At 43.0% G+C, this 14,941-nt stretch overlaps 1 protein-coding gene across 4 annotated transcripts in view; it reads right to left on the bottom strand.

The window, feature by feature from the left end:
• Positions 1-14,941, bottom strand: part of MST1R (macrophage stimulating 1 receptor) — a 391,011-nt gene that overhangs the window by 15,438 nt on the left and 360,632 nt on the right. For all 4 annotated transcript variants that reach the window (XM_085625073.1, XM_085625074.1, XM_085625072.1 and 1 more), the window contains exons 17-18: positions 12,689-12,870; positions 11,223-11,332 (exon numbers count right to left, since the gene is read on the bottom strand). In XM_085625073.1, the coding sequence (XP_085481199.1) occupies positions 11,223-11,332; positions 12,689-12,870 (292 nt within the window). The remainder of the gene's footprint in view (positions 1-11,222; positions 11,333-12,688; positions 12,871-14,941) is intronic.

Raw genomic sequence — 14,941 nt, 5'->3', positions numbered from 1 at the left:
ATAACTCTGTTCAACACAAGCCGAACAATCCCACATGTGGAACTGTGTCCTGAGTCCTGAATGGCAGTGACCCAAAGTCCATGGCAGCGACCACAGCAGCATACTCCCTCTGATTCGTTAGGCATATTTTCATATGCAACGGCGGCGACACATGGTGCCAATACCTGTTCAACACAAGCCGAACAATCCCACATGTGGAACTGTGTCCTGAGTCCTGAATGGCAGTGACCCAAAGTCCATGGCAGCGACCACAGCAGCATACTCCCTCTGATTCGTTAGGCATATTTTCATATGCAACGGCGGCGACACATGGTGCCAATACCTGTTCAACACAAGCCGAACAATCCCACATGTGGAACTGTGTCCTGAGTCCTGAATGGCAGTGACCCCAAGTCCATGGCAGCGACCACAGCAGCATACTCCCTCTGGTTAGGCATATTTTCATATGCAACGGCGGCTACACGTGGTGCCAATAACTGTTCAACACAAGCCGAACAATCCCACATGTGGAACTGTGTCCTGAGTCCTGAATGGCAGTGACCCCAAGTCCGTGGCAGCGACCACAGCACCACACTCCCTTCGATCAGTGAGGCATATTTCGATATGCAAGGCCGGCAACACGTAGTCCCACTAACCCTCTTTAACACAAGCCGATCCCACATGTGTAACTGTGTCCTGAGTCCTGAATAGCAGTCACCCCAAGTCTGTGGCAGCGACCACAGCACCACACTCTCTTTGATCAATGAGGGGTATTTCCATATGCAACTACAGACTCCAGTAGTCAACTAACTATCACAGTCCTACACCCTACATATTATCCTTTTAGTATCCTCGCTTCAAGAATATTTTTTTTTATATCAGTTATAGCTTTACTACAATGACCAAATTAATCTTCAAATGCAAACTAACATGGAATAGCAGTCTACACTACAGGCAGTACAGCTCGCAATTCCAATTTTAAATGCTAATTTCTAACAAGATTGTACTCAGAAAATACAACACTTCGTCAATGTATTCTATACTTATTTCATGAAAATTATTTCTTCATTTATTAACTACAGAGTCCACTAGGCAAGTAACTATTACAGGCCTCAAATCTACATAATATCCTTTTAGTATCCTTTCTTCTTGAACATTTTTTATTATATCAGTTATAGCTTTAGCACAACGACCAAATTCATTTTCAAGTACAAATGAACACTCAGCAGTCTACAATACGGGCAGCAGACCTCACAATTTGAATTTTGGACACGTGGTGCCAACTAACACTGTCCAACACAAGCCGATCCCACATGTGTAACTGTGTCCTGAGTCCTGAATGGCAGTGACCCCAAGTCCGTGGCAGTGACCACAGCACCAGACTCCCTCTCATCAGTGAGGCATACTTCCATATGCAAGAACATCAGCACGTGGTGCCACTAACCCTGTTCAACACAAACCGATACCACATGTGTAACTGTGTCCTGAGTCCTGAACGTCAGTGACCCGAACTTCGTAACAGCGACCACAGCACCACACTCCCTTCGATTAGTGAGGGGTATTTGCATATGGAAGGCCGGCGACACGTGGTGCCACTGAACCTCCACTGCGCAGGCCGGTGGGGCCACCAACGTATGCATGTGGCTGTGGGCCTTTGCTCACCGCTACCTCTGGCCTACACTACAGTCAGCATGCCTCACAATTCAGATAGAGTCCTGATTCCACATGACGCAGTCCAGTAGCCAAGACGCATTGCTTCCAGTGCGGCCCTTCCACACCAAGCATCATCACAGGCTCATACAGTCTCAATACTTCTTCTGCCACTAACCCTCTTTAACACAAGCCGATCCCACATGTGTAACTGTGTCCTGAGTCCTGAATGGCAGTGACCCTGTCTGTGGCACCGACCACAGCACCACACTCCCTTCGATCAGTGACGCATATTTTGATATGCAAGGCCGGCGACACGTAGTCCCACTAACCCTCTTTAACACAAGCCGATCCCACATGTGTAACTGTGTCCTGAGTCCAGAATGGCAGTGACCCCAACTTCGTGGCAGCGACCACAGCACCAGACTCCCTTCAGTCTTATTTGTTGTTCTTTTCTTTAAATATTTTTTTTTATATGTAAATCTATACATGACTAAGATTCTTCTTTGTCCAACCGCACAGTGACACTTCCAGGCCCAAGAAGGTTTTTGGGGGTATGATGGTAATGTGGGAAGAGGGTGCGTTACCTGCTGATGTGGGGAGAGGCAGCGTCAAAGGGGTATCTATCACAGAAAGAACTCCGATATGTTTTCACAAATGCCTCGGACAAATGCCAGCTGACGGACTGAATCACAAAATGGATTTTCAATGCTTATGTAGTGTGAGTTATAAAAAGTTTCTACCCAGGCTCGCAGAGGGCCAGCTGCGTCCCGTCCGCTCGACTCACAGACGCAGTACTACGAGCCGTCCACGTTATTGTAGCTATCCATGCCCTGTTCCGTCGTACGCCACGCCACTGCGATTACGTTCCGAAGTTGGCCCCACATAGCTACCTGTCGCAGGCGTACTCGCTATTGGTGTGCAGGCCAGAGGTCTAGTTCTAAACATCTCACGGCCACTCCCTCAGGGCAGGTTTGCACACACACCACACCCATCCGGCACATGCGTCACAGGCCATGTGCCCACGCAAATATAATAGATCGACAACGTCACATCCTTTATTGCCGGTGTTGACTAGATGGCGGACGCTCCACGTGTCTCAACCATAAAGAGTCTTTGAAAAGTTGCGCAGAAGGTTAGTCGCACCCTGATCTGTATAGCCATCAGGGGCCTACCACCCCCTTGGCACGGACTTCAGATGCACAGGATTAGTGCCACCCGAAGCTCATATGGCCATCAGGGGCCTACCACCACGCGGCACGAACTTAACTTCCACAGGCTTAGCGGCCCCAAAAGCTGATGTGGTCTCCGCCATTGATGACTCAGGACTCCGCGACATGTGTGAGATCTTCCGGGCCGTGGAGAAGATGATGTGGTCTCCGCCATTCATGACTCAGGACTCAGCGACATCTGTGCGATCCGCCAAGCACCTGATGTGGTCTCCGCCATTCATTACTCAGGACTCAGAGACATATCTGGGATGACTTTTGACGGGCTAGTGGAGTGCCCACTGCTGCACACTCCGGTGGCACCAGGAAATTATTTGCTCATGGATGGGCAGAGTCGGCAGTGTCTGTCTCTCTCTCTCTCTCTCTCTCTTCTATGTCTCTAACTCTCTCTCTTCCTTCTCCCTTTCTCACTCCCTTTCTTTCTTTCCCTCTCTTTCTCTCTGGCTTTTTTTTCTTCTCTGTTTCTCTGTGCCTCTCTCCTTTGATATGCCCATTACACACGTCCTTATTTTGTGCTTTATTTTCCTGGCTCTGTCGTCGACATCCATGGTCCCCATAGGAGTGTTCCGCCTTCTTGTTTTCTATTATTTTTGTTACATTTTGTTTATTAGTTTATCATTTATATATATGTTAATCAAAAAAGTTAATTTTGCAAATAGATTTTTGTTTATCGTTTACATATATATTTATAAAAAAAGAAAGTTTAAAAAAAAGTTAATAACGTTTTTGGTTGTTCTCTTAACTGCTGTGTGACCCTTTCTTGTTCTTATTACTGTTATTTGATGGAGTCCACCATGGTGTTAAATTTTGGGGCACTTATCGTGGGAATACTGGTGATGTCTGCAGTTTACATCAACTTCTGAATAGTGTTTTAGATTTATCTCAACTTTACTTCCATTAAAGTGCTGATAATGAAATGCAGACTAGCCGTTCCCGTACAAAAAGACACGAGGTACACCTTTGCGATTTATTCTAAATACTAAAATCCTGTATTGAATTGCACTGAGGTAGTGGCTGCACTTACAGTGTACACACAAAATCAATTAAGAACTCTCATTGTATTTATATTGATTGGGAATAGTGTGTCAAGTGCTGGATCTTGACGAGATACACTGCTCAGTTTGTATATTGTTCTGCACACAAACAAAATCACATCACAACTTTCACCCCAACTGCAATGCGAAACAAATTCCGGCGATGAGCCACGTTAGCACCAGGTATTTTACACCTGCTTTCTGCTGGTGTTAAGCAGGACGACTACCTGCACCATGAAACGGAACACAGCCAAGAGCCACACCAGAACACCCACAGGGGCCATAGAATCAATGAGCATGATGCAGGGATACCCATGAGGGCCACAAGACTCATCGCAACAACTCCAGGACCGTCAACACCCCCCAAACCCGCATCTGAACAAGTGTGTCCCTGTGGTCATTGTCTTAGCATGATAGGCACGAGCCCTGCAACATCACAGTGTGCTGTCACCTCAGCATTGGCAGTGAGCCTGAACATGTAGCTACGCACGCAACCTCCTGCATGCACAACTTGCATGTGCTGGTCCGGAGTACACAGGTCAGCGCAGGGGTGTGCCTATCCGGCAAGGGGAACAGGGTGTCCCGGACATGTCCGTGTACAGGAAGTGCAGTAAGTGTGTCTCTGTGTTCTGGTGTGGCCTGCCAAAAAGGCCGCAGCACTCGATGTTGTAAAGTGCCATGCACCACCTCCAAACGGCACTGTGATGGTGTAGTTTGAATGTAGCAGGACATGCACGAATAGGCATTACAATGGTGTGCCGTACGAGTGCACGAGATACAACAGCGCACTGTAGAAAAGTGTGGGGGCTCGTGGGAGGGAGAAGCAGCAGTGAACTCGCCCATGTGCCACATGCTGGGCATCTCATCCATGATAACCACGGTCGCAGACATTCCACAACACCAACGACCGGCCTTTGTACACATCCCGTATGAATGCAGCGTGGTTTTCACTTCTATGCTCGTTCAGTGATGTGATGTTGGCGGGTTGTGTGACTTGTGCTCCTTTTTGGTGTGTTTCATTTTGGCCATTGTTTGTCCATACTTGTGCTGTAGTTAATTGTGCACGTGTGCCATTCTGCCCATCTCCCCCCGTCTCCCCACTCCCTGCTTCTTCCTCTTCCTGGTGCTGTTGTGTCTATAATTTTGTTGCTCCACACATAAACACATGTAAAGAACAAATTAGAATAATTCCTTGATTCTTTTAGGTTTCAAAACTTCTCTCTATTGGTTTCTTTTTAATTTTCCATATAAACCATTTTTTTAAATATTCAACAACACATAGAAGTCAGAAGTGCAACGCATTCTATCAACACACTTTCTAGAACATTCTACAACACTTGCAGGTTAAAAGTTCATCAATTTTTTTAAACTTAACGATATTTTTTTGCAACATTTTCTCGAACATTTAACGGCACGTGCAAGTTAAAAGTTCACAATTGTTTTAAGTTCGAACAGTGCCTTCCAAATGCAAGTAGCAGCTGTGGTTCAGTTGAGCAAATTTTATCCTATGATATGTACTCCACGTTGAAACTGCTTTTTCTTAACCAATCACAAAGATGCTTTTCCACAAAACGAATGTGCACCATACTTTTAAAAAACAATGCTTTTCAACTCCCAATCACGTATCGTTTTGTATGGCAAAAAAAAGTACTTCCCCATCTTTAAACATATCTCTTATTCTACCAAGGAACTGCATGAGCTACAGACATCTTTCCATACCTTCCAACCATACCTTCAAAATGCAAGTGTGGATCGTAGGACATAGCTATATTTTCAGGAGCAAGAGGTATGCAGAACACAGACTTATTGACTTAGACCTAGGTTTACAAAATGTGGACATTAAATGGTTTTACACAGAGAAGATTGAAGTTGCACCAATTGCTACCTTTTGTTAAAACCTCTTTGCATCTTCCACACCCTGACCTCATGATTGTGCATTGTGGTGGAAATGACCTAGGCACATTGACTGGGGTAGGTTTGGAAATGCTTATGAAGGACACCTTTGGACACCTCAGCTCAGCACCATGTGACTCTGGGTAATAGCTCACTTAATAGCTCACATAATTTCCACGCTGGCCTCGAGGGCCTTCAGACCCATAGGGGTGAGTAGTTTGCGCTTTACAAATACCGTATTGATTTGATACGTGCAAATTTACCTTTGTACTCCCTATATAACACCCCCTAAGCACCATACACAAGTTACAATGTTCAAAACAAAAGTTCCTCCGAGTAGGAATAACTACATGTTGACACTACTTGACAGATGTGGCACAGCGGCCAGAGCACATGACTTCACAGCATATGACACACAGTTTGGACTCACGCTTTCATCCCCGACTCCGGCAGCACCTCAGCTTAGCACCATGAGACTCTAGACAATATCTCACATATTTTCCGTACCCCGGGACTTTCAAACCAGTAGGAGTCAGTAGTTCGTCCTAGTAGGTATAAACACATGCTGACACTACTTCCACAGGTGTGCTACAGCGGCCAGGGCACATGACTTCACACCATAAGACACACAGTTTAGGCTCACGCTTTCATCCCCGACTCCCGCAGCAGCTCACCTTAGCAGCATCAGACTATGCAATACCTCACTTAATTTCCGTACCCAGCACTTTCAGACCGGTAGTATGAGTAGTTCGCTTTGCACCCCCTCTATAGCACACCCTAAACACCCCACAGAGGTTACAGTGCTCCTACCCTCCTCTTTCCCACATTTTTTGCCCTTTTTCCCCCCTTACTCGCTTCAACGGAATCACAAAATGGCGGCCAACACTTCCTAGTTGCAAACGCTCGCAGCCAAACAGCAGCAAGCTCGTGCTCGTAATGCCTCATCAAATCAGATGGCAGAATTCCCAAATATCGATATCTGTAAATTTTGATATTTCTCAAAAACTACTGAATGGATTTACACCAAATAAACAAAAGCGTGCTTTCTAGACCGAGACCCTTCTCCCTGCCAAATTGGGGTAATTCCGTTCAACCGTTCGACCTGTAGCCTTGTCAAAAGTTTCCTATGGAAATTAACATTGAAAAAATATGTTTTGGGACCCCCCTTTTTCCTCGGCCCCCCATTGACGAATCACCCCCAAACTTTCAACATAGGAGCTGATCTCAACAAAGAATTAGTTTGGAAAATTTCACGAAGATTCAATCGGTGCCAAAGTTATTGCGAATAGAATATTGCCATTTTCCTATTGTAACTAGGTCCTAACTATACCTACTGGCGACCGCCAGTAGGTAATATATATATATATATATATTCACTGAAAAAACCATAGGTTTCACACATGTTATAGTTAGCGGAAATTTTACTGATAAAAAACCTGTGAAATTGCCCCGTTATAGTTAGTGCTGGCAACTATAACTCACGCGACCGCAATCCTCTGCTGATGCTAATACTGTATTTAGACACTTATTTGCCCATGTCTTCTTCCATACATTTTTAGCTATACATATATTACAAATATTTTTTTTTCATAAAGACACATATGTCATCAGCAGAAGATTGCGGTCGCGTGAGTTATAGTTGCCAGCACTAACTATAACGGGGCAATTTCACAGGTTTTTTATCAGTAAAATTTCTGCTAACTATAACATGTGTGAAACCTATGGTTTTTTCAGTGAATTTGCAAGGTTTTTTAAATGCTAATTCCTAACTATAACGTGTGTGAAACCTATGGTTTTTTCAGTGAATTTGTACGGTTTTTTAAATGCTAAGTTACTTTACGCCATTCGAGGCGTGCGCGCCCACTTAACGCAGTTCGTTCCGTGCACGGTTTTTATCAACTTTAATAAGCACTGTACATTTGGTGGCCTTCGGCCACCAAAAGCACAGGGGGTGGGGTCAATGTGGATAGTGTTTTTTTTATTTCGATTTTATAATTTCATGTTGCCAAAATTTAGTTTTTTTTACCTATTAATAAGCCCTGTACATTTGGTGCCCTACGGCCACCAAAAGCACAGGGGGTGGGGTAAGTGTGGATAGTGTTTTTTTTATTTTTATTTTTTTACCGTACGCTTACGGTAAGCGTACGGTAAGCGTACTCGGCGAAATTGCCGAAAAAAAAATAAAACCGTTTTTGCTCTTGGGGGATGTTTGGGGACTCCCTCAACATGACTATGTGGGAGGGAGTTGTCAAAACAGCCCCGTAACATGTTTTTGGCCATCATGTTTGATAAACAACACTCAGTGCGAGAGACAAAATGGCGGACGCCGCTTCCTGGTGTCGGCCGATTCGAATGTTTACTAAGATCTAAGAGCCAATCAGAATCGCGCTCGCGCACGCCACCGTACGCTTACGGTAAGCGTACGGTAAGCGTACCGTAAGCGGGCTCAGATATATATATTGATTTAAAGGCTATTTTCTCAGAATCTACTGAACAGATTTACACCAAACCTACAAAAGGCACTTCCTTGACCTAGGGACTACCTCTCTGCCAAATTTCTAGTAATTCTGTTCAGCCGTTCGGGCTGTAGCTCGTTCTAAAGGTCCTATGGAAAAATGCATGGGAAAAACGCGTTTTGGGACCCCCCTTTTATCTCAGCCCCCGCTTGACGAATCCCCCCGAGACTTTCAGGGTAGGAGCGGAGCGTAGCGCCCCACCTATTTTGAGAAATTCGCGAGGATTCATCGACCGGCGCCAAAGTTATTCAAAATAGAATGTTGAGGTTTTCCTATGGAAAAGGGGTCCTAACTATAACTACCTACTGGCGACCGCCAGTAGGTAAAATATATATATATATATATATATATATATATATATATATATATATATATATATATATATATATATATATATATATATATATATATATATATATATATATATATATATATATATATATATATATATATATTTTTTTTTTTTTTTTTTTCACTGAAAAAACCATAGGTTTCAGGGACATTATAGTTGGACATTTCACTCGTAGAAAACCATAGAAATTCCCCCGTTACAGTTAGTTCAGCTAACTATAACTCGCGCACCCGCAATGCACTGCTGATGACATCATATTACATCAATCATGACATGGTCAGTGACATCACTGATGACATCATCCAGTGACTGTGGTTTTCTTTAAAGTTTAAATATGTATTATATATATGCCAAGGTGTAATGAAGAATGAGTGGGTGTATAAGTGCCTGGATGGAGGATTTAGTAGGTGCGTGACTGACTGTTTAAGTGAGTGATTACATGTGTCTTACTGAATGCATGGGTTAGTGACTAAACTGTGTGAATGTCTGTATCAGTCTGTCTGTTGTGGTATAAGCTGCTGCATGTGTTGGTCAGTAGCTACATGAGTGTCTATATGGGTTATCGATTGGTTGCCTGAGTATTTGTATGGGTGCCTGAGTGTGTGTGTGTGGGTGGGTGGGAAGTGTGTGACTCTGTGCATAGATGTGTGAGTGGTTGATTCACTGTGTGTATGGGTTTCAAGAGTGCATGTGGAAACAGCTGTATGGGGAGGTGAGTGTGTGTATGGGTGAGTGAATGTTTGTCTCAATGTCACATGTCCAAGTAACTACATATGTAAAAGGCAGTGTATGTGAGAGTTGAAGTATATAAATGACTATTCGTGAGAGTCAGTTATTGTGAGAGTGGCTGTATGGAGGAGTGTGTACTTGTATCAGTGATTGTATAAGAGAGTAAGTATGCGTTTGTGACTGTTTGAATAAGTGATGTGGTGTGTGTGTAAAACTGTATAGGTGAGTAAACGGGAGTGTGATTGATTTTTTGCATGACTGACTATGTGTGTGAGTAACTGGATAAGTGTCTGTATAGGTGTATGAGTGCATATGATAGTGTTGTATTGATGAGTGACTGCATGTATGAGTGACTGTATGGGTGAATGAGTGGATGTGTGTGTAGACCTAGGAATCAGTGAGTGTGTATGAAGTAACTGGTATTGGTGTGTCTATGGTTTCAAAAATGGTAGTCTGTATTTTACAGTGGGTGTATCAAAGGATATATTAGAGTGTGAGGAGGTGCATCAGATTTTCACGTGGATGATGTCATCAGTGATGTAATGTGAGCATGTTGTAAGTTGGGGGATTAAGTCCCCTTGAATCCTGAGGGTCCCTGTGGGCCAACTAGCCCACCAGGTACCTCCAGTAAGCGCCACAGAGCTGCTTTGCAGTGAGAGGTGGTCCAAGGCCACTCCCCTTTTTACACCTCTCTGCAACGCAGCTCCCTGGCGCTTACTGGAGGTACCTGGTGGGCTAGTTGGTCCCCAGGGACCCTCAGGATTCAAGGGGACTTAATTCCCCAACTTAGAACGTGCCACAGGGTGCGTTTGCACACATGTCACATCAGGCCACGCCCCTTCCCTGCACCACTGTGCAAACACGCCCCCTGGTGCGTTGTAAATTGGGGGATTAAGTCCCTTTGAGTCCTGAGGGTCCCTGGGAGCCAACTAGTCCACCAGGTACCTTGCGCAGTTTTCTCATCAACAATTTTATTGCAAATGTTGCAATCATATTATCAATGATGTCATAGAAGTAGTCATGGCTGATATATTATGTGGGGTAATTAGCAGGGTCCGTGAGTGGGCATATTTTTTTGTTAAACTGGGGTCAGGATCCGCTACAGATTCACATTGGGGCTGCACTGAATGCCACGGGTTTTGGGACAATTTCTTGCCCATGAGTAGTCCCTCACGGACCCCTCCATCCATCCCATGGGATCAGGATGCCTCTATCCTGACCTCTTACATCCTTTTTAGATTTTATCCTCTCCCAGTCCCCCCAGAACAGTTTTCTGATTCACAAAATGGCAGATACAACTTTTCTCTCAGGTTGTGGCCAGCAAATCACAGCATTGCTGTTGGCACGTGGATCCTTGACTCTAGATATACATGAATCTTTTTTCTTTAATAACGCCAAAACTACTAAACAGATTTATACCAAATTACAAAAAGCACACTTTGTAGACCGAGATCTAGCTTTTTGCCAAATTTGGTGTAATTCCGTTCAGTTGTTAGGGCTGTAGTCATGTCTAAATTCCTTATGGGAAATTGCATGTGGAAAACACATTTTGGTACCCCTCCCTTTTTCTCGGCCCCAGCTTGACAAATCATCCTTAAACTTTCCAGACAATAGCTGAAATGAGTGGCAAACTAGTTTTTAAAATGTTGTGAAGATTTGTAAAACAGCACCAAAGTTATTAGCAAAACCAAAAACGTGTGTTCTGGATTTTTCTCCTACCCAGAAAAAATTCTGATCTGATAAGTAAGGGATTGAATGAGCTATCTTTTTCCATCGTCACCTTCAAAGCCCCATCAATTACACTTTGCGAATTATGAACTGCAGAACAACTAGTACTTACATGCAGTTGCGTGCAGCCAGGTCCCGGTGTACAAACTTCCTCTCAGCTAGATAGTCCATACCGCGCGCTACCTGCAGCCCAAAGCCAATAAGATCCTTGACAGTTGGGTTCTGCAAAGACAGAAAAAGAAGACCTCCTGAAAAGAACAGACATAAAAGGGTTGCTTGTTGTTGGAAGGTAATCATATACCAGCTTACTCATCACAATATGGAGTGTGTATCTTAGAGCACTATCAGTGGCTATCCACAAATCCCCACCAGGTACTATTAGGGCATCCTCATCACCCTGCATCCAATAATCAGTGAAGACATGCAACAGCAGTTGTGGTGAAGGTTTCTGATAGAGAAGTATAGATATATTTAGATACTACATCTACTCCTTCCAGAACTTCTCAGTGCCCTCTAATACACATGATGACCAAAGCTCCCATTATTCACAGCAAGAAGGTACATTTTATTCCATTGCAGGTTTACATGTCTGCCCCTACTCCTTCCAATAAAATAATATTGCGAAGGAAAACTGAATTATTTGATCTCTGAAAAAGTGGTCCCATATAGTGCAGAAACAGGAACCCCAGGTGTTCTAACATGTAAACAATTAGGGCATTTCATTCTCAGACACCACATCAGTGCAACTACGAAGGGATCTATGTCTCACAAATTCATAAAGCCCTTACTGGCTTACAGAAAAAATAATTGCAAGGAGCTGGTTAGTGCACAGCAAAATCACTTTCCAGGCACAAGGGCAATACCTTGATGTCTTCTGCATCTGTAGGTGTCTTCGCCTGACCCACTTAATATTCCACATTGTTTGCCCTCCTCCTGACAAGTTTTTTTAAAATCAGGATGGCCTAAAATGATGCACACTTTTAGGACTTGCAGGACAAGCTTTTCTCCATTTGTACCCAGGTTATATTCCTGCCTTGAAATGTTCTGTATAAATGAGTGAAAATATTTATGATGAGTAAACAGGACTTTGTAGGGGTCTTAGTATACAACCAGAGATCAAAATTCACAAAGATGCGCTTGATATAGCTCATAGTGCTTTACATAGAATGTTTAGTATTGCAGCCAGGGGGTGCTATCGGCAGAACAATTTAATATGAAAGAGTTTATGATGTAGGCCTCATGGTAATTTGTTTCCTAACTTTAGGTTTAAGCCAGCTATAGATAGATACCTTTGGAAGACATCAAGCAGGGTTTGCAGATAGCCTTATGGGCAGTAGTCGTGTATAAAGCGGTTCAATACCCTAGGCCACAGCCAGCGTTCCAGAAGTAAGTTAAATTAATTTTTGGAGAGTTAGGACAGATTGGAATCCTCATCTCGTATCTGCAGACCTCATCTCGTATCTGCAGAAAGGACCCTTCTGTCTGAGATTGCTCTTCTGCAAAATCACGTCTTTCATTCAAAAGGTTTAACATGACAATTCAGTATTGAAGATTGCCAACTTTAGCTTTAATACTTACTCGTTCTTCAGAGCGGATAAAGTGCCGGAGATCACCATGCATCATGAATGGCAGGACCACCAGAGGCAAACCCTCCCGGGGAATTAAGATTCCAATTAGCGAGAGCACATGGTGGTGATGGAAGCTCTTCATGATAATTCCCTCTCTCAGGAACTCTTCCACTTCCTCAACGTCTGTGATCCCTGGAAGGAAAGGAAAATGTAAACTAGGGTGGCAAATGTACTCATGAGGCAAAATTGAGCCATGTGTCTAGGAAGATATGAGGGCACTAACATCTTTCAGAACCCTTTTGGGCCTTCTTATGAAGAATATGGACAAGTGGCTCCAAGAAGAAGTTAAAGAAGCAAGACTTCAAGAGAAGCAAGGATGCACGAGGCTTGTGGTTCTAACACAGCGACATTAGAGAAAAAGTTCAATATCATGACCTTTTAATTTTACTGTTGGAAATCACTAAGAATAATTCATAAATGGGCAGATTTCTTCATCATAGGATGCTTCAATTAAATGTCAGTATCGACATTTTTATTTAATTGTAAATGTAAAGAGCTATTTTGGTGAAAACGCACCCGGCAATGCCAATAAAATGCAGAAATATTGGTGATATTCAAGTTTATTGTTCATCTTTACAATTGTAGAATATAAATCAATCGTGTACAATGTCACCTTTCTTCCATCAGAGAACATTCACAATGCAATGACTTACATTTTCCAATTAAAATATATTTTAGTACATTTTTATCTGAGTGGTTACATTTGTAACCATCTCTTCCAAAATCTGGGGCCCTGAAACGGTGGTAGAATTTCACAAAGGCAGAAGAATCGAAAATGCCAAGTGCAACAATACATTTCTACTAGCAAGTGAAAACAGACTAATAAAGCATAGGCCCTGGTTCACAAATTATTTTTCCATTAGTAGGTGTGGCTAACGCCTAGATATTTAGGAGATGGTCACAAAAAAATCACTGAGAACAACATTTAAGTACTAGGCCTATTATGTAGTGGAAAGCATGGGTGCCTCATAATCACACATGTAGAGCGCACCCGCATATAAACCTTTGTTGTAGTAACATGAAGTGCTAGAATTTGAAATGTATTACCTGAAACGCGATATGTTCTGGGCCATTGAAAGGTAACATGGAGATTCAATGCAGAAAGTGAGTGTAACTAGCAGAAACCATTAGCGTGAAGAACACGTTTTATGTAACTGACAATTATTCATGTACTAAATGTGTTTATTAATTGTGTTGTTTTACATGTAGGTAGATGTATTCACTAAAAGGGTCTTAATTTCTAAGCAATTTCGTGAAGCTCATATTATGCTTTATGTTAGCTGAATTTCCATAGGCCTGAACTGCAGTTCCCTAAAAACTTTCGCTTTAACAGGTTGAATTTCATGTGTGCTGTGGAATTTGTTCTTTCTCATGTTTTATGTTGCAGGTGAAAGAAGCACGCCTGTTAGCTAGAATATTGTCTGCTTTAGTAGTCAGTCAAGGTGAGAAGAAGTTACAATTGTGTGCCTTGAGTCCATAAAGGCAGGTCGTTGTGCGTCACACAGGAGAAGGCCTGAGAACCAAGGACAAAATGTAGCAAGGAAGGAACACTTGTCACATGAAAAAACACTTTCAGAATCATCCCCAAAGCAGATGGCGTGACCCGCAATGGATCATGGGAATGTCACCTATGAATCATGTGTTGTTGGGATTAGGGAAAGCGCCCACTTCTTCTTTTGCCTTCAGAGAGAGAGCACCTTAGAGCAAGCTCTGTCTCATTAGCTTTATGCTACATGACCCACTGATGGTGGAGAGACTTCTTAGGAAGCCTCCACCTGCTGACACCTTTTTATCCTTCTTCCTGATAGTGCTTAAGTAGGAATGTCACTTTAGAGTTAGTGTAGGGATAGATTTAATGGTTTTATTCATCAACCCTCGATGCAGGGAAACTTGGATTCATGCTTTCTGACCCTTTGCATTTTACTTCTTGAATTAATTGTACTGCTTATGTTGCATCGTCTAAATTGGATACACTGATTTGGCTTTCTGCTGATTCCGATGTATTTCCATACCCTCGTATTGAGGTGTCTTTATGTTCAGTTGTGTTTGGCTTTGTAATAAACAAACTAACCTTACGTAGTTGTCTGTAGTTACTATGTGTCAAGTGGATTACTGATCAATTGATTGGTTCCCTAACTACTTTTCTCCTCTCCGTGCTTTCATGCTACAAAGAAGAACCATCAAATTGTGTCTCTAGAACAAG

Source organism: Triturus cristatus, chromosome 9 (assembly GCF_964204655.1).
Source record: "Triturus cristatus chromosome 9, aTriCri1.1, whole genome shotgun sequence".
NCBI lineage: Eukaryota > Metazoa > Chordata > Amphibia > Caudata > Salamandridae > Triturus > Triturus cristatus.
Note: the sequence above shows the minus strand (reverse complement) of the source record. Positions and strands in the feature narration are given on the sequence as shown.